The sequence below is a fragment of the Urocitellus parryii genome, chromosome 5 (assembly GCF_045843805.1).
Source record: "Urocitellus parryii isolate mUroPar1 chromosome 5, mUroPar1.hap1, whole genome shotgun sequence".
Classification (NCBI taxonomy): Eukaryota; Metazoa; Chordata; class Mammalia; order Rodentia; family Sciuridae; genus Urocitellus; species Urocitellus parryii.
The window spans coordinates 41475816-41500712 of record NC_135535.1 but is presented as its reverse complement, the minus strand read 5'-3'; the positions used below and the strand labels follow the sequence as shown (position 1 = coordinate 41500712).

Sequence of the window (24897 nt, the reverse complement as noted above, 5' to 3'; positions counted from 1 at the left end):
CAATAGGGACCTGTCCTTAACTGCCATCAAAGCTGAGCTGCAGATATGTCCCCATTCACAGATAAAACATACTCCTTTTGGGAGAGGACATACAATTTCTGATAAAAGTTCAGGGTCAAGATGCATTATTCCTGGTGGGTGAATCAACTAGCACAGCCCATAGGAAGGCAATTTAGTGATATATATCAGAATAACAATTGCATATGTCTTCTGGCCCAACATTCCCACTTCTTGGAGCTTTCCCCACAAGTAGATACAATTGAACACACATGAAATGACATATATATTATACATTGCAGCAAAAGACTAGAAACAATTTAAATGCTCATTAATAGAGGAGTCAGCAAACTACCACCAGAGGGCCAAATCTGGCCCTCTGCCTGTTTTCATGGGGCTTTCAAGCTAAGAATAGTTTTTTTTTTTTTAACATTTTTCAGTGGTTGAAAAAATAAAATGGAGAATTATATTTGTGACTCATGTACTTTAAAGTCTATCAGTGTCCATAAATAAATGAAGTTTTATTGGAAAAAAAAAGATATATTATTCCACTTTCCCTTCCTTTTTAATCTGACACATAGATACCATGGCATTTTCTGTATAACATGATTAAATAGGTCTTCTGGCTAAAGCAGCTTAAGGATATTCAAGTTCAATGCCTATTGTTTTGAAGATAAGAGTGGCTCATACTGGATCAGTGAGAAAAAATAAAGTTCATAAAGGTTATTAGGGAAAATGTGTTTGAGGAGTAACTTCAAAAAACTAAAAATCTCAGCTGAGAAGTTAATGCATATTTATTCTTTTCCCTCCCATGGTATACAAGATTGTATTTTCCAAACATAGCTACCTCAATATATCTCAGCTCACATGCTCTTATGTGACATGGACACTCTTCCCATTGAGTGCTGAGGCCCACATTCTCCCTGAACCCCAGCTAACCTTTCTGACTGCTCAGCCAAGAGAATACAATGCAAGTAGTCAGGTTAAGCTTGGTGGACTCAGAACTATGAGAGGTAATAGGATGACTCAAACCTACCAAGTTTGGGGGTTATTCATTATGCAGCAGTAGAAAACAGAAAATGATCTTGATTTTAATTTGTCTTCACATTTTTCTTAACCCTAATTCTTCAATTTTATTCAGATTTCACCCGTTCTATCTGTTCTTATTATAGGTCACCTCAAACCATAATTGGTAGAGGGCGAAAGTTAAATGTACTCGTATTTTTAAAAGTATTCTTACCTAATGCAGTGATGTAAACTTCCTGGTAATATTCTGTAAATAAGAATAACTGATGAGAGCTTTATCACCATTACAGAAGGATTTTTTTAAATGAAAAGAAAAAGGATTCCTTTGTTAGTAGTGTTAGGGTCCGTAAACAAGTCAAGATGGCACCTGGCATTTTGCCAGAGGGAGTGGTTTGAGAAGTAACGCCAGCAAGCCATTAAGATGATAGAGATTCCTTAATGACTGATTGCTGTGTCTAGATTATGTCAATTAAGTTAATCTGTGTGTAATCATTAAGATGATGATTCCTTATTGGTTGACTGCTGTATCTAGTTTATGTTAATTAAGTTAGGCTGTGTATAATCAGTTAAGTGTATATATACCTCTACTGTCCAACAATAAAGCGGCTCCCACTCCTGCTGTATCACCTTCACAAGTTCCTTGTCACTCGCCCCCCCCCACCCCGTTATTTTGCCCAGCCAGACTGCGGCATAGTAGATCTCACCAACATTTTCTGTTTCTCTCCCTTTTGCCCATGGAAGTTTATAAACATAATATTATTCATCCAATAAATTGATGAATTCATCTAATAAATAGGTCCTCCTTAACAGACATTTACTGGATAGTTACTATGTGCAAAATATTAGACCAGATACCAATCATATGAAGAGCCAGTTACAGCTTACCAAAGGGCTCCTAAGCTATTGACATTTATAACTATTAAATATCTACCATATGTAAAGCACTGGGCATGTCTGGAACGGTCTTTGAATGCCTTCAATGACTTAAGAGTATTTAAAACAATAAAACAAATCAAAATGACCTAACAGGCAATTTAAAAATATGCATGAAAAAATCATGCAGCAGTTTTAACAGATTCATTCATCTACAAACACAATATAAGAAATAGATTATTCTCTCCATAATCACAGAAATGAAACAAATCACATAGCATAAACCTTTGAAAAACACAACTATATTTAATATGAAAGATCAGAAAGATTACAAATACCACATGGTGGGATGCTATGGTTTTTAAATGTATTATTAGTCACCCCTTACTCAACTATAAAGTCTTCTCTTCATTTTTCCTACAATTAATCCCCCCCAAAATAGTGTCACATTATCCATTAACCTTTGATGAAAACTACATGATGGCACAGTTCATTCAGTAGTTAGCATAGCATTTGGCATATAGTAAGCACTTAGTAAGAATTTTCTGAATAAATACATCAGAAACATGTACTTAGGGGAACAAATTAACACTGTTCTATTTCACAAGTACTTCTGAATACTCAGAATAAACAAAGCACTGTCTTTTGGGTGTCACAAAGAACTAGTAAAAGGATACTGTATGTATACACAGCTACTTCATAGTACTGTTTTTATTCAAAAGCTTTTACAATAAAATTAAGGATTTGTATATTTGAATTAGGAACAACTATAGAATTATTTGTTACTACTTACTCCATGTATACAGCAAATACAAGAAAACCCAAGTTCTTAAGAGGCAGAAGAAAACCACAGTATGGATTTCATATCTTTTTGGTATTAATTTTTTTGTGGTGATGGGGATTAAGTCTAGGGCCTCACCCATGGCAGACAAGGGCTTTACCACTGAGCTACATCTCTAGCCGTAATTTTTAATTACATAAAGAAAACCACATTTTCACTGCATGATTCTATTCCTGGTAACATGTTCAAAGGTGCATGAGTGGTGAAAACCCAAGTTTCTCCAAATAAAATAGAAATTAATCAAGTGGCCCATGAAATTAAACCTAATTTTATTTGTATCCTTTTAAAAGGACAACTGTGACTTTTACTTACTGCTTTACAAATTATGAGTACATAAAATTATTTTAACTGCAGTAAATAACATTTACATGTTTAGTTGTTTACAAAAAAATTAAAGTAAGGTAGCATTTGAAGATCCCTTCTAAATTTGAAATTGATTCTATGAAATAAATATAGGAAGGGGAAAGAGAATAGAGAAAAAATTCAGAAGTGAAAACTCTAAAGAAACATACTTACTGAAAAAGAATAATACAGAGCTGAGATACAGAGAAATGTAAGGGGAAAGAGACACATTTAGCTGGAACTCCATTTCTGCCTTAGTTTAGTTCCACAAAGTAATTTAATATTTGCATCTGAATGGTCTGATGACTTTAGTATATTTCTTTAAAAAAACTTATGAAGTTATTCTGTTTTCCTAATAGAGTGAACTGAATGAGAATGAGTAGTTACATGCCTGCTTTACGCCTTGAGCTGGATTAAAAGTTGATTAACAACAAAGTCCAATATTAAAGTTCATCTTCTGAATCTTGATCATAAATTTTCTGAGGTTGCCTCTTGATATTGATCACCAGATCAATGGTTAATATTTTTGTCAAACACTGAAGAACAGAAGTTAGCAACTGGTATTTACCAATTACTGATTCCAAACCCTCCTGACTGCTTACCATGAGTTGATTGGTTTGCAGTGCATGGAGAGTTCTCAAATATATTTGTGGGAAGCTGTAATTTACTTTCTTAGCCTTAAAAAGGATTTTTGGAATGCCTAACAGTGCATTAGCAATTAATGTACTAACCATGGCCTCTTCTGATGGCTGGCATGTTTTGGCATAGTTGAGAAGATAGTAATGTAACAAAATCTCAAAATTACCACCCACTGGCAAAACACTACCTGCTGGCACAGATGAGGAATGGTAACTCTGGGAAGTACACAAATCCAATGACTTATATCTCACTGGTAACTTGCTCCCTGTTCTATCAATTTTTGTAACTTGTAAATTTTCATAAGAAATTTCTATTCTAGTGTTTTCAGTTGTAGGATTACCAGTTAAATTATTATCAGCTAATAGTTCAAGTTCATAGTCATCAATTATTCTGTTTTTTTCTGGAGACAAACACTTTAGTGTATCATCTATTTGGAAAGTATTTGTTGGTGTCAGTTTTGGTGTTGAACACGGAATATGTGTTTCTAATCCTCTACTTGAAATTACCAAATTTGAATATACATTTAAATATGCCTGAGTTTTTTCCAATTCATCTCCATTCTTTACAACTATATCTTGATATGGCCTTTGTATGGAGTGATTACTAATTTCAGGTAACTGACTACTTTCTCTACTATTTTTGTGAATAAGAGGACTTGATGTGTCATTTTGGTCACTGGCTTGTATTACATAATTTAGATCAAGGTCTTTAAATAACTGCCGAAGCATTTTGAATGCTCCATGTAAAGCACTCTCGTGTTGTTCAACCAAACCCTGCACTGGTCCACAAAGAACTATACAGTGTGGTATAAATGTACATGTGCTAATCAAGCCAAGATGAACATACCTTTTGGATCTAAGAATAAAAGGTTTACAAAATTTCACCAAAGCAGTGTTAGAAATTTCATACCATGAAGAGGCCTCTGGTAATACAAATGGAGAGATACCAATGATCCTTTGGATAAGAGAAACTTCTTCTGATGATAAACACTCCACCACTGATATGCCACTCAGGCCTGCATAATATATAACTAAATCTGGTTGCTTCACACTAGATAGGAGCAATTTTACATTCTGACTATGCAAATGTTTCATTATTGCTTTTGTCCTTTCCATAATCCAAAACTGAGATGTCTGAAATTGCGCTTCTGAACTTAGAATAAATTCTGATCCAGAAGTTGAAAAAAGAGGCTGAATGATTTCTGTTACTATCACCATTCTTATGTCACCATCTACTGGGCAGTAAATAGAAAAATCTCTGTGAAGCAAAAGCCCATCTATGATCCTAGAATCTGAAACAGGAAGGCCAGTGACCCCAACGTTCAGCTCTATAAAACAGTCATCCACTAACTCCAATACTTCAGTCTCACTTGTACAAGTCATACACTTGAAAAAGTAGTCACACATCAACTGTGAAATAAATCTGTGGTTATTTCTTCCCACTCTTCCACAAAAATACGCTTCTAACAATAATTCTAAAGAGCTCCTACACAACGTTCTCTCTTTAGCAGATGAAGAAAAGATGGAAAGAAAGTGTCTACTTAAGTATTGGTCCATAATACAGTCTAATATTTGTGTCTGAAACATTAGCAGAGCTTGGGAAATACATTTCCACTGACAACAATTTTTCCAATGCCTTTCATGGGTCTGAATATTGTCAGAAATCAAAGAATTCTTCTCTTTTTCTGAGATTGCATGAAGTCCTCTGAGTAAATGGCAAAGAAAGATAATGAATGTTTTAGCACCATCTCCTGTTTTTTTGAGATGACTGGAGACACATGTCAATACAATCCTGCACAAATAAAAAGAAAGAAAATCAGATTTTCAGAACACTGGCTTTGGAATCAAGTTGTAAGTTGTGTTTTCATTGTTATAGACAAAAGAATACTGTCTCTTTGATTAAAAGTTATTTTGTTCTACTCCCAAATCCAGATTCTTGGAAGTTGACAAACACTCCTCTGGGCAGCGCCCAAACCCCGAGCATACGCTGTTCTCAATCGAGTTCATTTTTCTAGGTACACAGCCTTAGGATGGGACATGAGTCAAGGAGACCCTGTGGAGGGCCTAACTTTGGGCAGGAGGGCGGGACGCCCATACCTGGCTACGGGATGCTCTATGTGCAGCGCCCCCAGGAGGCGGCCTCCATCCCGGCTGAGCATTACCTCGCCGGTGGGCTTCGTACACAAAACCTGCCGGCCCTCGGGCCCTACGCAGCGGCTCACGATGGTTTCCAGCACCTCCACCACCTGTAACGCCACCTTCACAGACCCCGCCGCAGCCATGGAACTTAGGGTCTGAAGGGCTTTTCCTGGCCAGCAGGAGGAACAGCGGGTCGGACCAAAGAGCTTGAGGCGCGGCCGGAAACGGAAAAGGCGGGAAGAAAACAGGAAACCAGGCGCTCGAGTCGGAAGCCGCGGCAGGTGGGCTTCTGGGGTGAGCGAATCGGCTGCAGTTTGTCTCGCTAGGCGGAAAGTTTTGCCTTCCTACGTAGTTGGGTCACCGGAAACCTTCCTTCGGAAATCTACTCGTCAGAAGGGCTGAGTGACGGAGAGAGCAGGCGCTGCAAGTTCAACTCCTTTGATTCTCTCGCACTCTCCCGCCATAAACTGCCTGTGCCCTGGCAAAACCTGTGCCTGGAATTCACGCATATTCTGTCCACAAGCATTATTTGCTCTGCTTCCCATTGCGAAGGCTGCTTCGGCATGCAGGACAGATAGGGAGGGCCTGGTTTGGGCCAAGAGTTTTAGGTTTTATGTCTTCCCCGGGGCTTTCCACATTTTGTGTCAGGCACAAAACCCAGCCACTAACTACAATTTAACCTTTTTTCTTTTTCTTTTTTTTCCCAGAAGTGATGGACTCAGATTTATTACATCGTTTCAACACCCATTGGCCTTTTGGATACAATCCAAAGGCAGAACAGTGTACTGTTTTAGATATTAACAGGGATTTGTTTGGGTTCAGATCTGGGTTTGCTCTGTCATTTACTCAGTTGTGACATTCAGCAAGTAACATCTTGAATCCTTGCTTTTCCCGTCATAAAATGGAGAGACATAAAAGAAAAATAAGGTTTTACGGAGGTGGAGAATGTTTAGAAAGCACTTTGCATAGTTCCTAGCGTAGAGTAAGTCTCAAATACAGTATACCCACAAATTCCCATGTGGGATCACCACTTTTTCTGGCCCAGTATTCCCACAAGAAAGGGTTTGTAAGACACAGAAAATACAATTAGCATAATAGCCCAACACTATTAGATTCAAAACGTCAATACTACGAGGAAAATAATCTTGTAGATGTTTCATTGAATATGGAGGAGTTGTTTCCCTCTCCCTTTGATCCTGCGCACAGAATGGAAAACTATGCATCCTAACCCCACAGTTAATATAGACCAAGACAGCAAGCAGCAATTGGATCCTAAAATAGGAGAGAATGGGGAGAGGAGTGGGAGAAACGGCAGGAAAATCAGAGAGGAAGTCATTATTGATTCATTATGGACTAGTAGATGATGTGAGAAAATTACTGTTATAATAGTAAGATTCAAGGCTGGGGTCGTGGCTCAGCAGTAGAGAGCAAGCCTTGCACTTGGGAGGCACTGGGTTTGATCCTCAGCACCACATAAAAACAAACAAAGGGGGCTGGAGATGTGGCTCAAGCGGTAGCTGCTTGCCTGGCACGTCCCGCTGGGTTCGATCCTCAGCACCACATACAAATAAAATAAAGATGTTGTGTCCACCGAAAACTAAAAAATTCTCTCGGGCTGGGGATGTGGCTCAAGCGGTAGCACGCTCGCCTAGCATGCGTGCGGCAGGGGTTCAATCCTCAGCACCACTTACAAAGATGTTGTGTCCGCAGAAAACTAAAAAAAAAAAAACCTAGAAAAAAATATTAAAAAAAAAAATTCTCTCTCAAAAAAAAAAAAAAAAAAACAAACAACAACAACAAAAACCAAAGGTATTGTGTCCATCTACAATTTTATATATATATTAAGTAGTAAAATTCATTTTTTGTCTCTTCCTGGTTCTAGTCCTCAAAAAGGGGTTGGTTATATTACTCAATATAGTTTCAAATAGTGGACTATTTCAAACAAGTATTAAAACCAGAGTCCTATTTAAGTTTACACTATAGACATTGATACAAACTTGTGATTTTTTTCCTTACAGTAAGAATATGCTATCACTCAATTTACTGTGTAGTTTTTAGAGTCATTTAACTTTTCTTGAGTCTTCTGTATAAAATCTGGCTAACTTCCACGTAGGGTTGTTAAGAGGATTGAAAAAGAAGGAGTATAAAGTACCAAGTAAAGCATATATTAGGGATTCAATCTTAATTGAATCCTTCATTCATTCCCTGTTCAATCCTTTCCCCATCTCCTGCAACTACTTCCACAAAATAAATTAGGACAAATTTATTCACTACATATTAAAAGTCATTTGACCAGTTTGCTCTTTTTAAAAATTTTATTTAGAATACCTACTTGTAGAAGTTAGCATAATTTTACAGATCATTAGAAAAATTCAATTCTTTTCTCTCAGCAAACATGTATAACAGGTTAGGAATAATAGATTAGAAATGTAATACATTACAAAACGGTAGCCTATGACTATCTGTACATTTACTATGCACCTTAAGGAAAAGAATTTGACAGTGTGCTATACTTACACTGCAGATAACATACTGTTATTCTATCATACAAAACTGACCAGTGGTAGTGCTTAAATTTATAAATGGCCATAAAACAGGATTTTTAACTTAAATGTACATTTACCATGCTAAAAAGTGAAAAAAAAATTAAATTTTGTGGCCTATCAGTTCAAATGTTTCATGGCATTTTTCTTTAAATGAAGAATTTCAATATTGTAATACTAAAATAATTTTTCATGATAAATGCAGAAAGAAATTTTCCCAAATATTTTAGAAAGCATATTCACATTCATTTTTGTCATGGGTTTCTTGTGGCTTTTCTAAATATGTTAATCACATTAATAAGACACTGGTCCTATACAATTTTAACAGTCCATCTTCAGTTAAAAACTGTAACAAAATAGTATGTTAAGAGTAACAAAAAGTAAATTAAATATGTTAAACTCAGACAATAGGTAGAATAAAATGAAGACAAATTACATAATAGTGGCAGGTTATACAATTTAAAGAATCTCTTACACTTAGTCAAATACAACAGATGTTGAATTGTAAACTCACTGATTTTTTGTGGGAATTCTCCCATTAGTTCAAATTGGAAAAACTGACATCAATGCTAATATTTTATTTCTATATATTTAACATAATTCAAAACAATCTGTGTCTCATGTATGGCTCATCAGTAGTGTCATCACTGTATTTCAACAAAAGAACAAAATTTCATTGCCCATTAGCAATGATAAGCATTGGAAAAAATGGAATTTTATACATTTTCTTAAATTTAGACTAAGATATTCTTCAAAAAGTTAAAACTGCCTTCCACAAAATTCTGTGTATATGGCACAAGTTGATACCCAAAACAGTGTGAATTCCATCAAAAAGGCACTGTTTTCTACTCAGAATAATCTGACAAGTCTACTTCAATGATGTCTGAGAATAAGAATATTTTGAAATAGGTAAGTAGACAAACCCTTATAAAAGTACAGCATTACTGTTTAAATATACTTCACCTATATAAAAAGGAAATAAAATGACAGAAAATGACCCTTTTATGACAAGTAAGCCTATAAACACTTTGAATCATATAATAGTTCTGTAACACAAAAAATGACAAAAAATATTTTCTTAAAGGCACAAAAGCATGAATATTAAATGAGGATTGTATTTTACAAGGCCAACTTTTCAATGGAATGCAGTTGTCAACTGAGCTGTAACAAAGATTACACTGTACCTTTATAAGTGATACAAAAAAAGTGCTGATATGAAATATAAGTAAAATATCTACTGTAACAACATTTCACATGCCCTGTTTTGTGTCTTTTCCTACCCAACAACATGTCACTAAATGGTAGATAGCTGAAGATATAGTACATTTAACAACTAAAAATGTGTATGTCAATAATTATTACTTATCTAAATTTCATTTGAGAAAATTTTTGATAATAAAACTGGTTATAAAGTCATATATCCTGGAAATCATCATGAGGCTCTCAGACAATTGCAAACTAAATCCATGAATTCATGTGTGAAGAAAGAGTACTCTTAGGTAAGAACATTCAAAGTCAATTACATATTATGGCTAAATACAGAGTAAATTATGGAGTTTAAAGAATTCACATACTAAGTCTAGTATAAGTACTGATCTAAAATTAAGCCACCAATTCCTGAGTTTTGTGTTCAGTTCATAGAAAGGAACTCACAGAACTAAAAGCATAACAGGACAATTAGATTAGATATATGCTTTTAGTATATAAGAAACAGTCATGAATAACCCTGTTCTTTAATTTTTGACTCCTTGGGTATGAACTCACAATATCTGCCCTAAAGAGAAATTAAAAAAATAAAATAGTTACCTTTCCAGTCTTAGAAGATATACAAATAAAACAATATTTAGACCAAATGAAAATAACATGCAAGTGGATAAGACCCTAAGGCAGGTCACCAACAAAAATTTTTAAGTTTTCAGGTTTAAATGATGAAATGACTTTCATGATCAACCAATCAATTATATATAATATAAATTAATACTAATTTAAACCTTAAAAATCGAATTGTACAATATTTACAAAATGTTACATGTTGATGAATAGGCAGTTGAGCATAATATTGGTAATAGAATATGAATATAAAAATATCAACAAATATGAAATATAACCCAAAATCCACTTGTTCTTATAGTCATGAAAATACTGGATACAGGTGCATCTTATTTATGATGTTATCAATTTAAAAATATTTTCATGAGTACATACAGAATACAACATTGTTTTACCAACATTACATGGAAAATAGCTCTTTGCAGAAACCTAATACTTAAGATACCTGGTTATATTGATTAGGGGAAAAAAAGTAGATTTTATTATTTTTAATTTCTATAATTTAGCAATCATCCCTTGACTTTATATTTATGCATAACAAAAATTGTAATTTTACTAGTGTCTTTCATCTCTTATTGTAACCAAATAGTTGTTTGTTTTGATCTTTATTTTCATTTTAATAACCATTTAAAACTCTATACTTTTAGGATTCTAAGATATATTTTAGGACAACAAGTTCCTAAACTGAACTGCCTTTGCAAAAATTGTTTTTGAGGACTATAAATATTTATGTGAACACACAAAGTCAAAATATTGAACTGAAGAAATATGCAAAGAAACTTAAAAAAAAATTTGCCTGAGCCTGAACAAGGAGGAATCTTAATGAACTATGGTTTTGCCACAGAATGAAGTTACTAAGAACAGGGGTGTGAGGGTAATAATAAACAATTAAACTTAGAAATTGGTATTCTTAGATGCTCAACTTATTGCACATTTTAAGGAAACCAATTTTAATGTACACATTAAAGGCCACCACAACAGGCCTTCCTTATTGTCTTTCTTTTTGGCTTTTGAAATAAAATAAAAATTCTAATTTTTTCTATTCTATTTATTCATTGAACACACTAGGTTCTAAATGAAAGCTAGAATGTTTTTCATAAAGAAAAAACATGACTTATCAGCATTTCATATGTCCTATGAACATGTCTAGTATTTGTATCTAGTATTTGCCTGGTCCTATGTTATGGACCAGGTGACTTAAAACATAAAAAGAAAAGCAATAAATTTTGATCACACTTTTTCAGCAAGTGTGCAAGGTGGTATTACAATTAATAGTAGTTTTATACCAGTTTTTTTATATTGATATACACACAAGTACTATATACCTGTATCTACAAATATTAAATTCTAGGGATTAAAAAATATTGTGTAAACTTAAAAAATTTGCCACCTGTCTCTTTCAATATGTTAATTTTGACCATTCATACTTTTTTCTTGCTGTTTGTAAGGAGATAATTGAACTGGGTACTTTGGAAATAATTTTAACAGTATTGTGTACTGAATTACTTATGTCTATTATTCCATCATTCCCCAGTCTAATTACTTGATAAAATTTTGTGCCTGTTTAATGAATAAAATAGATTACTATACATACATTTTTAAGCTTGATAACATTTTTGTTATGAACAATGTTAACATTATATCTCAAAACATACTATAGAACACAAAGACTACTGTCAGGTAAGAGTACATAAGAGACAGCTATGTATACATGTGATTTAATATACTCACATGTAGACACATTCTCACAAAAGCTAGAAATGTCTTGGCACTTAACATATAGCTCACTATAATAACCAAACAGGATAGCTCTTGTTTCAGGTTAAGGATAAAAGATACGAAAGGTAGACACCTCTACATTTTTCTCCTAGATTTTTTGTCTTAGAAATATTATGATGTTTAATTAAAGACCAAAACAACTTGAACACTGGTCCCAGGCCAAATTTGATCTTCCTAGTTCACTGATTCAACTGTAGAGAACTTCTACTTAAACATGAAGTTTATTATGACTTGAAGCAAAATCAGGAGGAAAATGATGATGAAGTATTCTTTCTGTTGCAGAAAATAATCCGCGGCAGGTGTGCTTGAAACTAAATGATTTCGAAGAGCCATAATATTTCTACAAAAAGAAGCAACAATAAATTTTATAAGGATTTTCCAGAAATGTCAGCACAAAACTCAAATTTGGTATTATAAAATGACAAAACATTTAATTACATGATCTAAAGTAATTAATTACTACAGAACAAGAACTTGATGATGCTATGTGAAGCCTTTATTATACTCTGTCTAAATCTAAATTCCACATTGTACCAAACACATAACCTAATGATACATTAAACCTGTCAAGTTTTGATGATATGGAAACATAATCACCTTCTCTGTTTTGATAGTGATTTTAAAACAAAAATTTTGCTAACAGTTGCCTCACTAAGGTTTTTTTTTAATCTTTATTTTAGGGAAACAGGGGTGAGGGCAGGAAAAAATTACTAAATTCCACAGAAAAAAATAATACACCAGATTTCATAATACTTCCCAAATAAAGAACTCTTTATATGCTTTTTGTATGTTAACAAAATAAAATGTTAATTTAGTGATGAAATGTGTTCACAATATCCTCATACCACCTTAAATGCTTCTGGATAAAAACACCCAATTAGTGAAACACATTTTGTTTACTGGACTTCTGCTATCAAAGTGTTTTACCAGTGTAAAGAATGAAAGGATGAGGGGTAGGAGTTGTAGCCCTTTGGTAGAGTACTTGACTAGTACATGTAAGGCACTCGGTTGGATCCTCAGCACCACATAAAAATAAATAAAATTAAATATATTGTTTCCATCTATAGCTAAAAAAGATTTTTAAAAAAAGCACAAAAGGAGGCAGAACAAATAGGCTAATTAATTTACAAATATAATTAAATTAGGAAATGTTAACATTTCATATAAGGGTTAATACCCAAGATGCATAAGATATGCTCCTTGCTCTAAAGGAGCTCATAGATCAATGCATGCACTTAGATGCTCAAAAGAATATGCAGAGGGAGCTATACAAGCTGAGCTAAGGGATTTATTAACTCTACAGGGCAGAGTGAGTGATTAGAAAGGGCACAAAAAGGGTGTCATTTGAATTTAATTCTGAAGGATAAAAAGAGATTTTCTTGATGAGCAAGGTGGAAAGAAGAGCAATCTCAGATGTGGACTCACTGGGGGCAAAGGTCCAAAGATGAGAAAGCACAGTACATTCTGGGAGATGTGAGAAGCTTTGTAGAACTAGAGCATGGGTTAAGTGCAGAGGGTGAGCTGTAGATGAAAATGCTAACTAAACACAAGCCATAAGATCTCCAAGAACAGAGAAAATGTTTTTTATCCAGAGCGTGCATCTAGCACAGAGTTCTGAATGCACAAACACAGATGAGATAGTTAATATTAAACATTTAAAAAACTGATATAGCATGAATGCATGTTAGCCTTACTGGATCATGGGGTAGAACGTAGAGGAGGAGTCTGCGACTACAAGAGGAACACTCAAAAGATCTCAGGGCAGTGACTGTTTACCACGTAAGTATTTCTATCTTGTAACAAGTAGTGCATTCCAATTAAATATTAGCCATGCACAAAGGAGACTAGAGAAGAAAGCCTTTGATAACTTTCTCAGAAACAATCTAGCATGCTACAGTAGTAAAATGAAGTGATTCCAATTTTATATTCACAGAGTGGGGGGGAAAGAGGGTCCCCTTTTCAGTATTTAATGATGAAGGAATTTCATAGGTTCAGACACCAGGTAATTAGAGCCCAAAGTTCTATTCTAGCTTAGCAAAGTTATAAAAATATAGTTTGCATCTGATTTCCTATGTAATAGAGTTCTTTATTCTTGTGGACTCAAATGACCAGCCACTGTCCATATATTACCTTTTAATTTCTTCCTGTGTTTGTTTTATAGATTCGATGGAACTTTGAATGTCTCCCAGTTCTATCCCTTTCTTTCTTCGTGTACTTGGTTTTACAGATTGAGCTAAAAGACATTTAGAATGAAGTTGTAATCATAAGTACAATCTATAGTTAAACTTAATGATTCTGACGTAATAAACATTTTCCTAGGCATTAGTTTTGTAGTTTAGACATGAGCATAATAAAACTAATATTCTGCATTTTGAAGTCTCAAGCACATCATTTTATTAGAGTACAACAACCAAATAATCAAATTTTTCAATAGCATCAGTTTTATTTTTTAACTCATTAAAACTGGCAAAAATAGGGCTGGGGTTGTGGCTCAGTGGTAGGGAACTTGCCTAGCATGTGTGAGGCACTGTGTTTGATTCTCAGCACCACATATAAAAGTCCATCGACAACTGAAAAAATATTTAAATAAAAAACTGGCAAAAATAATTCATTCATGTGTATTAATTTTGGGAAGGTATTACTCTTGTGTCCCTTACCCATTTGCCTACATCTGAAGAAGTCAGCTTTTTGAGGCCCTTTCCAATATTTTATTGTTAATGTTATCTTCATTGTCCTAGTTACCCAAACTTTAACCTCTTTAGTCAGTTTTGATACCTCTTCTACACATATCTGTTGCCAATCAGCAAGCTGTATTTGGTCATTTCCAATTCCTTCTTATACCCATTCCTTCCTTTCCATTTTTGTAAAGATCTTAACCTCTGTGTCTCAGCTTTCTCATTTTTCACATAGCAATAATAAGACCTAAACTTCACATGGTTTTTGCAACGTGTGTTTATTCAATAAATGCCAGCTAACATATTATAGGTAATATAATGTGGATAAGAGAGTCCACTAAGAAGTCTAAATAGCTGAGTGTGGTGGAGCACGACTGTAATCCCAATGACTTCAGAGGCTGAGGAAGGAGCATTGCAAGTTCAAGGCTAACCTCAGCAATTTAGTGAGGCCCTCAGCAACTTAAGGAGACCCTGTCTCAAAATTTAAAGAAAGGAGTGGGGATGTAGCTTGGTGGTAAACTTCCCCTGGGTTCAATCCTCAGTGCCAAAAAGGAAAGGAAAAAAAAAAAAAAAAAAGAAGAAGCCAAATGTCTGCAAATACCTTTCCACATGCCCCCCCCCCCCGCCACTTTTAGGGTAGATAATGACTTTGAGCAGGTTAACCTGTCTGTGACTCAGTTTATTTTCTTATTAACTATGAATAACAAACACTATAACTAATAGTACCTTTTACTTAGCACAGTGGTACCATGACTCCTGCTTATATAACTTTTTCATTTTATTCCTCTATTATTTCAGTATGTTGCTCCTATTCCATGCTCCAAGTTTAGTTTGCTATAATCCATTAGAAACCCTAATAGTTCATCAGGGTTTTTGAAGAACCTTCCCTCAATTGAATTAAGCTCCTTTAGACACTCTCACTTACCATCCAATTTCCTGATATGTATTGTTATTTACCTCTAGTGTTATTTCTGTTGGTAAAAATAAGTTCTTCAGCTTAGTGTAAATTCATGAGAGATTATTGCTTAAAGTTTAATTTTACCATAATATCTAGGGTATTACCTTGATCCTTTCTTAATTGTATCTTAATGTCCTTGAAGACAATTTACACATTGTCTGATTGGAAAAAAATATCAGACAATTTAATCTCATAGTTTATAACTTTTTATAGAGTTGTGTTTTTACTTGTATGTTACTTTTTAAACACTAACTTACTCAAGGAATGAGAAAGTTTTTTGAAGCATAGAATTGAGCTTAAAGCTCAAAAACAATGCTTTCTGAATCCAATTTAGGAAACTATCAATAATTTTAAAGAAGTTAACAAGGCCTAGGAGCTCCCATTATAGTGTGGTTCTTATTCATATGACTTCCCTTTTTACATTTCCCATGCCTTTGCCTTGTGGCCTCTTCATGCAACTTAGCTATGATCTAGAATAGCTTTTAGACCCTATCCTGCATCTACCAAAACTCTTACATTATCTTCCTGAGTTAATTTGTTTTTTTTAAGACTATAAGGTTATTTTTTTAATATTTGTTTTTTAGTTGTAGTTGGACACAATGCCTTTATTTTTATTTATTTATTTTTATGTGGTGCTGAGGATCAAACCCAGGGCCCTGCACGTGCTAGGCAAGAGCTCTACCGCTGAGCTACAACCCCAGCCCTTCCTGAGTTAATTTGAAAAACTATTTTCGTATATCAACATTGTATAATAGTATATATTTTTTAAAATTATATACTCATAGTCAATAGTATGCAATAAATAGTTTTACCTTCACTACCAGATGAATCTTGGATATCAGGCTCTGGGGAAGAATACCCTTTTGCTACTTTCTTCTGTTGTCTGGTTGGCTTATGTTTCATTTTTGGGACACTAACCTAAAAAAAAAAATCATGCCATTATGAGAGTTTGCACTGTAATTTGTAAGTAAAGACCATTGCTGAATAACCGTTAAATAACTGTTAAAACTGTTCTTGGGCATGACATTCAAAATAAAGACCAAGAACAAAGAGTCTAATGAAAATTTAACAAATTTATTTCATTTATGAAATTAAATTATCTTCTTTGCTTTTAACATGAAACAATTTGGTACAAACATTAAAAAGTAAAATATACAATAATTAGTTTGAATGTCCTCTCAGAGATATTTTAAGCACACATAAAGAAAAGTGAATTTATAGCTCCCCAACTGCTATAACTAGACCAATAGTATCTGTACTCGAATATTAATAGTGTTTTAAAGTAATACTTATTTTATTCCCATTGTTAGAAATATTTTCAATGAATAATGTTCGATTTTTAATAAAATTTAGATTATTTACTTTTAATAATTTCTGAGTGATACAGAAAAGAAAGCATTTTGTAATAAAAATGATACTAATATTTTCCAGAGTGTATTGAAACTTAATGAAAGTATTTAAGTGCATCCATAAGATCTGAAAGTATATCAAACTGTCGACCAGGACAAAATTTTTCTTCGACTAATAAAACTTTAGATTCTCTTTCTCTCTTACTTTCTTTTTATTTTTCCTGTTACAGTGCTAGAAATCAGACCCAGGGCCTCAAGCATGATAGGCAAACAGGCAAGCACTCTAACACTGAGTTACAACCCCAGCTCTTAGACATATTAATAGGTTTATAATTCTGAATATCAGTCCTAAATTAAAAAACCCAAATGCAACAGAGGAAACTAGATTTAGAAAGGCAAGAAATGAATATGCTTAGAAATATAGGAAGCCAGTGGTCATGAGTTTTTAACTCTCTTTTTACTTGTTCATCATTCTAATAACATTATCCCTAATTTATCCAGCCATCTGTTGAAGGGCACTTAGGTTGGCTTTATAGTTATTGTGAATTGAACTGCTATAAATATTGATGTGACTATGTCACTGTATGCTGATTTTAAATCATTTGTATGTATTCTAAGGAGAGGGACAGCTGGGTCAAATGGTGGTTCCTTTTCTACGGAAATCTCCATATTGCCTTTCAGAGTGGTTATACCAATTTGCAGTCTCACTGGCAATGTATTTATGTACCCTTTCCCCCACATCCTCACCAATACTTATTGGTACTTGTATTCTTGATAACTACCATTCTGACTGGAGTAAGATGAAATCTCAGTGTAGTTTTAATTTGCATTTCTCTAATTGCTAGAGATGTTGAACATGTTTTTCATATATCTGTTGACCATTTGTATTTCCTCTTTTAAGAAATGTCTTTTTAGTTCCTTTGCCTTTTTAAATTTGATACCATCCTATTTATTGATTTTTATTTTACTTTTTGTGCTTTAGGAGTCTTGTTAAGGAAGTCAGTTCCTGAACTGATATGTTGGCGTGTTGGGCCTACATTTTCTTCTAGTAGGTGCAGGGTTTCTGGTCTAAATCCTATGTCTTTGATCCACTTTGAGTTTTGTGCAGGGTGAGAGATAGGGGTTAAATTTCATACTGCTACATTTGGATTTCCAGTTTTCCTAGCACCACTTGTTAAAGGGCTGTTTTTTTTCTCCAATGTATATTTTTGGCACCTTTGTTAGAATGAGGTAATTGTATTCGTGTGGGTTTGTCTCTGTGACTTCTATTCTATTCCACTGGTCTTAATGCCTGCTTTGGTACCAATACCATGCTGTTTGTGTTACTATCATCTGTAGTATAATTTAAGATCAGATATTGTGATACCTCCTTCTTCACTTTTCTTGATAAGGATTGCTTTGGTTATTTTGGGTCTCTTATTTTTTCAAATGAATTTTATGATTGCTTTTTCTATTTATATGAAGAACATCATTGGAATTTTGATGGGAACTGCACTGAATCTGTATACCACTTTTGGTAGTATGGCCATTTTGACAATATTAATTCTACCTATGCAAGAATATAGGAAGTCTTTCCATCTTCTAAGGTATTTATCAAATATTTTGTTTTAGAGTTCTATAATTTTCATTGCAGAAGTCCTTCACATATTTTATTAAAGACTGTTTCCTGGGCTGGGGATGTGGCTCAAGTGGTAGCGCGCTCGCCTGGCATGCGTGCGGCCCGGGTTCGATCCTCAGCACCACATACAAACAAAGATGTTGTGTCCGCCGAGAACTAAAATAAATAAATAAATTCTCTCTCTCTCTCTCTCTCCCCCCCCCTTAAAAAAAAAAAAAAAGACTGTTTCCTAAGTTTTTTTTTTTTTTGAGGTTACTGTGAATGGGATAGTTTTCCTAACTTCTTTTTCAGCAGATTCATCATTGGAGTATAGGAATGTGACTTACTTATGGTTGTTAATTTTGTGTCCTGCTACTTTGCTGAATTTGCTGTGATAGCGTATACAGGATAAATTTTGCCATTTTTAACAACTGTGTACAATTCATGGGCATTATTTATTATTATTATTATTATTATTTATTATTATTATTTATTATTTCACAGTGTTATATAAACATCACCACTATTTCCAAAACATTTTTGTCATCTTCAAGATTCTAACAATTAATAACTAATTTCCTCATTCCTCTTGCTGGTAACTTCTAATCTACTTTCTGTCTCTATGAATTTGCCTACTCAAAAGTAATATATTTGTCTATGTGAATTTGGCTTATTTCATTTAGCTAACATTTTCAAGGTTCATCCATGTTATAGCATATAGCAGAACTTAATTTTTATGTCTGAATAGTATTCCACTGTATGGCAATAGCATAGTTTCTTATACTTTCATCTGTTAATAGACACTTGGATTGTTTCCTTGTTTGGGCTATTGCATATAATCCCGCAATAAACATTACTGTCCAAGTATGTAGAATCCCTGTTTTCAGTTCTTTTGGAGTAAAACTGCTGTGTCATGAGATAATTCTATATTTAGCCTTTGAGGAACTGTTTTTCACAGTAGCTGTAACATTTTACATTTCCACCAGCAATGTACAAGGGTTCCGATTTCTCCACATCCTCATCAAAACTCACTTTCCATTTTTTGTTATGTTTCTAGTGTGAAATAGTACCTAGTGGTTTTGATTTGCATTTCCTTTATGATTGATGATATTAAATATCTTTTCATGTTTGTTGGCCATATTTATACCTTTTTTGGAAAAATGTCTGATTATGTATTTCTGTTAAGTTAGGAGTTCTTTATATATCCTGGATATTAAACCCTTGTCACAATTCTGTAGGTTGTCTCTTTACTTTCTTCATAACACCCTTTGATGCACACAACTCTTAATTTTTAGGAAATTCAATTTTTTTCCTTCTTTTTCTCTTTTCTTTCCTTCTGTTCTCCTTCCTTGCTCTCCCTCATTGGCCTATATGCCATGCCTATACTTATATCAGTACACTGTTTTTTTTTCCTTCTTTGATTCATAGAGCATTTAAACATGGAGTTTAGTTTCAGCACACTCAAATACAGAAGATATAGGGTTAAGGCTTGGGGAATACATCTCCCAGGGAATAAAGCAATCTCCGAAGGACAATGGTGGATTCATGGCTAATGCAGTACAGCTCTGAATTAATGAGCATGCGGTATTCTTGTCAGTAGTGCCTATTGGCTTGTATAAAGTGGCAGTAGTAGGAGAAAATGAGAGTAAAATTGCCCCACCAACATCTCAGGAGGACAGTTGCAGAGATGTAGGCAGAAGTTCTCTCTCTCCCTCTCTTGCTCTTCGACATGCCTTCTGCCATGGGATGATGCAATATGAAAGACTTTGCCAGATGAAATCCCCCTTGGTGTTGGACTTGCCAGAATCCAGAAGGTTTCAGGGGTTCAGTCCATGGTTGACCAATTTCAAAGCTCTGGGCCCTGAGTGAGGCAGAACATCATGGTAGAAGAGCATGGCAGAGAAAATCAGTTCAAGACAAGGCAACCAGAAAGCAGGGAACCATTACTACTGTTTTCACTACTGTGAGTTTGTAGTCAATTCTGTAATCCAGACAGTGTGAGTTCTCCAAAATTATTATTCTTTTTCAAGATTGTTTTGGTTATGAAGGGTCCCTGGAAATTCCATATGAATTTGAGATCAATTTTTCCACTTCTACAAATAAGACTGCCAGAAGACTGATAGGGATTGTGTTGACACTGTAGAGTGCTTTGGGTAATATTGTTATCTTAACATACACTTTTCCTACCTTAGAAAACAGGGTAACTTTCCAGTTATTCTTTGTTTTTAGCAATGTTTTATTATTTCACTGTACATTTATTCCTAGCAATTTATTCTTTTAAATTCTATTATAAATTGAGTTGCTTTCTTAATTTCCTTTTGGGATTTGTCACTGCAGGTATATATAACCACAACTGATATTTGTGTATTGATCTTATACATGCAAATTTGCTCAGTTGCTCATTAGCTCTGGTTGCTTTCCTGTGCTTTATATATATATCATGTTATCTGTTAATAATTTTGTATGACAAGTTGCTTCTCTCTTGTTGCTTCCCAGGTTTCTTTATTTGGCCTGATGGTTTGTGTATAGGTCTGAGTTTGTTCTTGTTGAGCTCCTTGGATTTATAGAGTGACATATTTCATCAAATTTGGAAATTTGGGGGCCTTCTTTCCTCAAAGAGTCTTCACCCCATTTTCTTTCTTCTCCTGTGGACTCCCAAAGTGCATGTGAGGACCCACCTGATAGTGCTCCACAAGTCCCTTGGACTCTGTTCACTTTTCTTCATTTTTTTCTCTCCTCCTCAGATGTGATAATTGTTTTATTTTTACATTTGCAGATTCTGTCTTGTGCCTGCTCAAATCTGCTGCTGAATTCCTATAGTGATTTTTTCATTTGTTACTGTGCTTTTCAGCTGTAGAATGTTTGCTCCTTTTGCATAATCTCTGTTTATAAAGATGAGTGCCCCACCTGGGTCCTTTAGTATGTACCCTGACAGATTAAAAATACATCTTCACAGTTTATTTTTATGGTCTGCTGTGCTCCCTCTGGAACCAGGGACTCACTCTGGGAATGCAGGGATCCTACAACACTGTTCCTGCACCAAGGAAGGGGTGGGACAAGGGCAAGTAAAATACTATAAAGTTTTCCTGCTGCTTTGAAGTTACACTTTTCTTGATTCAGCATCCCCTTGACTGCTATAAAACTTTGACTTTTCCAGGTTTCTGGTACATTTTTCAGATAGTTTTTGCTTGCTTTTTGATGGTTCTTTGGGATGACATGAGCTTCGAGCTGCCTACTCTGCCATTTTGTTTACCCCATGCTTTACTCAGCTTTTTTGCCACCATGACCAAAAGATCTGACAAGAACAATTTTATAGAAGGAAAAGTTTATTTGGTGCTCATAGTTTCAGAAGTCTTGTCCCGAGATAGTCAACTTCATTGCTCTTGGCCAGAGGTGAGGCAGAACATCAAGGTGGAAGGGTACAGAGGAAGAAAGCAGCTCTAAATATGGCAAACAGGAATCAGAGAGAATTCCACTCATCAGGGACAAAGCACATACCCCCAAAGGCAAACCCCAGTGACCTACCTCCTCCAGCCACACTCTACCTGCCTAGAGTCACCACCCAGTAATCTATTCAAGTGGATTAATGCACTGACTGATTAGGTTAAGGCTCTTATAACCCAATCATTTCACCTCTGAACTTTCTTGCATTTTCTAACAACCTAAATTTAAAATTTTAAATTTTGAATCTTTAGATACTAAAGATTTCACAAATTTATAATGCTAGCAGATAGGCCTAGTTACTTTTTTATTACATACCATTGGAGTTCGATGTTTCACTTTGGTCTGGATAACACCATCTTTCTCAAATTGTATCATATCATTAAGTGGGTCCCATGGTCGGGTACTAGATAAATGTAAAAAAAAAAAAATTGCTTAATAACCAAAGAACTTAAGAAAGTTTCTATTCTATGATTAGTTTTTCATTAATTATAAGCATGGTTCTAATATTAAAATTTGCCTATTTCTAATCTAATCTTTGGCTTATTTTGTAGGATAACTACTACCATTGAGTTTATAAATAAATGGAATATCAAGTTTAAAATCTCATGCTCATGTATATGGTGACCAATAATAAATAACCTAGAATTAAAGGCAACAAATTATGCTAATATATTTGAAATACACTCTTTTTAATTACTTACTCTGCAAATTTGTAATGCCATTCTCCTATGAGAGGATCAAATTCAAATAACTTGCAAGTCCATTCTTCATTTTTTGTTTTCCGATCTCTGGCAGATTGTCTTTGAGCTTCTTCCAAAACATACTTCTCTTGAGTAGCTTCTGTTTGGTCTTTGGCATTTATGGCTCGAGTTACTCGCTGCCAGAGCCTAATACAAGTGCAAAAATGATATTTAAAGAAGGCAACAAAAGCAAAATCTATACAGAACAGGTTTGAATCCTGCTGAGACAAAATAATGCTCATGAGTTCCAACCATGACAAAACTTACACTCATATGCTTAGGAATGAGTCAAGATATAAAGTCCAGTGCCCTAAGAAGAGAAACTAATGGGGATGGGGGAGAAGTTTATTAAATTTATTATATTTGATAATACGCATATGGTAGTTAATGTCATCAACCAAAGACAATAGGAATGTAGTGAAGGTAGGAATCAAAAGAATCTATATTTTTAATAAGTTCCCCAGATGATTCTTACACATTTTGTATAAAACTCACTGGCCTCATAAAGATAACACTGGTGTAGTACAGTGCTTCTCAGCTCTAGATGCAGTACTTATCAGAAAACTTAAAATCAGAATCTCTAGGAGTGGGCTGAAGTATTAATATATTTTTACACTTCCTAGATTATTTTAACGTGCTGTCAGTGCTGAGAACCACTTATTTAAGAAAAAAATACTTTGAAGAAAATAATTTTAGCTATTAAAATTTAGTTTTTTCATTAGTTAAGTGAAAGTGTAAGATCTCTATCCCACCCTGTGAGAAGGCAACATGTTGAAGCTGAAAGACAAAAGCCTTAGGAATCAGTCAGACTTGAAGTAAATCCTACATCTGCCATTTCTCAGCTGTTGATCTTAGTTTCCTATTTGTCCAAGTTTTGTTTCTTCACCTATAGCATATGCTGAATTATATTCACACCTCACTAACTGTTATGTCTTGAAAAAACAGCTTTAGATGGAGAACATCCTATGGTTGTAGCTGAAATGGAATTTTTAAGAACTTATATATTTTCCATTTTTTACAACCCTCAATTTTGAGTATAGAAGAGAAAAGTACACATAGACATGAATACCCATGAAAGAAGATGATAAGAATGTAGAACACGTAGTGAGGACTAATGTGTATAAGGTACTTGGCAAAGTCTCTTGAATACAATAGCCCTCTTAACACAAAGAAATATAAAGTGCACACATTTTTGATTCAAAAGTGTTAAGTGATCTTACAAGAATTTCATGACCTAAGAACTGAAACTATGACACTAATTTTTGCCCTCTTTTGAAAGGCAAAACAGAATGGAAGAAAAATAGAATCTGACCATTTCTAAGAGATCTACCTGTTAAAATAGATTAAGAAATAGTTGGGCTGGGGATGTGGCTCAAGCGGTAGCGCGCTCGCCTGGCATTCATGCGGCCCGGGTTCGATCCTCAGCGCTACATACAAAGATGTTGTGTCCGCCAAAAACTAAAAAAATAAATATTAAAATTTTCTCTCTCTTTGAAAAAAAAATAGTTGCCAAGTAGGAACTAAGACTCACTAATGGGTTCTATAATTTTATGCAAACAAAAAAATTTTAAAGTGCTGAAGCAGATGAGAAAGGAAACAATAAGAAATTTTAGTTCTGAGCTGCAGTGAAACAAGATCATTTGTACTGTATTTGATATTCACACATATGAAATTATAAAAACTATTTCACTGAAATAAAATATGACAGCAGACAGAGTGAACAGTGACCACAGTATTAAGGGATTACAATAAACTCTTTGAGGGGCTGTGGTTGTGGCTCAGTAATAGAGTGTTTTCCTGGCACATGTGAGGCACTGGGTTTGATCCTTAGCATCACATAAAAATAAATAAATAAATATATTATATATACATATATGTTTTATATATATATATATGAAATAGGAGAAGATGAATAAAAAATACTCTTTGATCTTCATAAAGTTAGCTAAGAAATGGTATACTTACTTTTCTGATTCAAAATCATCCTGCTCTTCAAATTTTACAGTGTGTCTTATTAATCTCCATTGCTTAATGTCAGGTGTTGGATTCCAGAAAACCTCGGAATTATCAGTCTTTTTGTCATTAATAAAAACTTCACTATCCTATATTTAAAGAAATTAAACATT

At 34.4% G+C, this 24897-nt stretch overlaps 2 protein-coding genes across 11 annotated transcripts in view; both read right to left on the bottom strand.

Annotated features, from left to right (window-relative positions):
- Positions 1 to 2989: 2989 nt before the first annotated feature.
- Bbs10 (Bardet-Biedl syndrome 10) lies at positions 2990 to 6063 on the bottom strand. The gene is made up of 2 exons (XM_026396996.2): positions 5815 to 6063; positions 2990 to 5509 (listed from the first exon to the last, which is right to left on the bottom strand). The coding sequence occupies exons 1-2, from the start codon at positions 5997 to 5999 to the stop codon at positions 3523 to 3525; spliced, it is 2172 nt and encodes a 723-aa protein (XP_026252781.1). The 5' UTR covers positions 6000 to 6063; the 3' UTR covers positions 2990 to 3522.
- Positions 6064 to 8929: 2866 nt separating this feature from the next.
- Positions 8930 to 24897, bottom strand: part of Osbpl8 (oxysterol binding protein like 8) — a 171644-nt gene continuing 155676 nt past the window's right edge. For all 10 annotated transcript variants that reach the window (XM_026396999.2, XM_077799266.1, XM_026396998.2 and 7 more), the window contains 6 exons: positions 24737 to 24873; positions 22733 to 22918; positions 22347 to 22434; positions 16454 to 16559; positions 14139 to 14241; positions 8930 to 12348 (listed from right to left, as the gene is read on the bottom strand). In XM_026396999.2, coding sequence (XP_026252784.2) covers positions 12213 to 12348; positions 14139 to 14241; positions 16454 to 16559; positions 22347 to 22434; positions 22733 to 22918; positions 24737 to 24873 — 756 coding nt within the window. In that variant the 3' untranslated portion in view covers positions 8930 to 12212. The remainder of the gene's footprint in view (positions 12349 to 14138; positions 14242 to 16453; positions 16560 to 22346; positions 22435 to 22732; positions 22919 to 24736; positions 24874 to 24897) is intronic.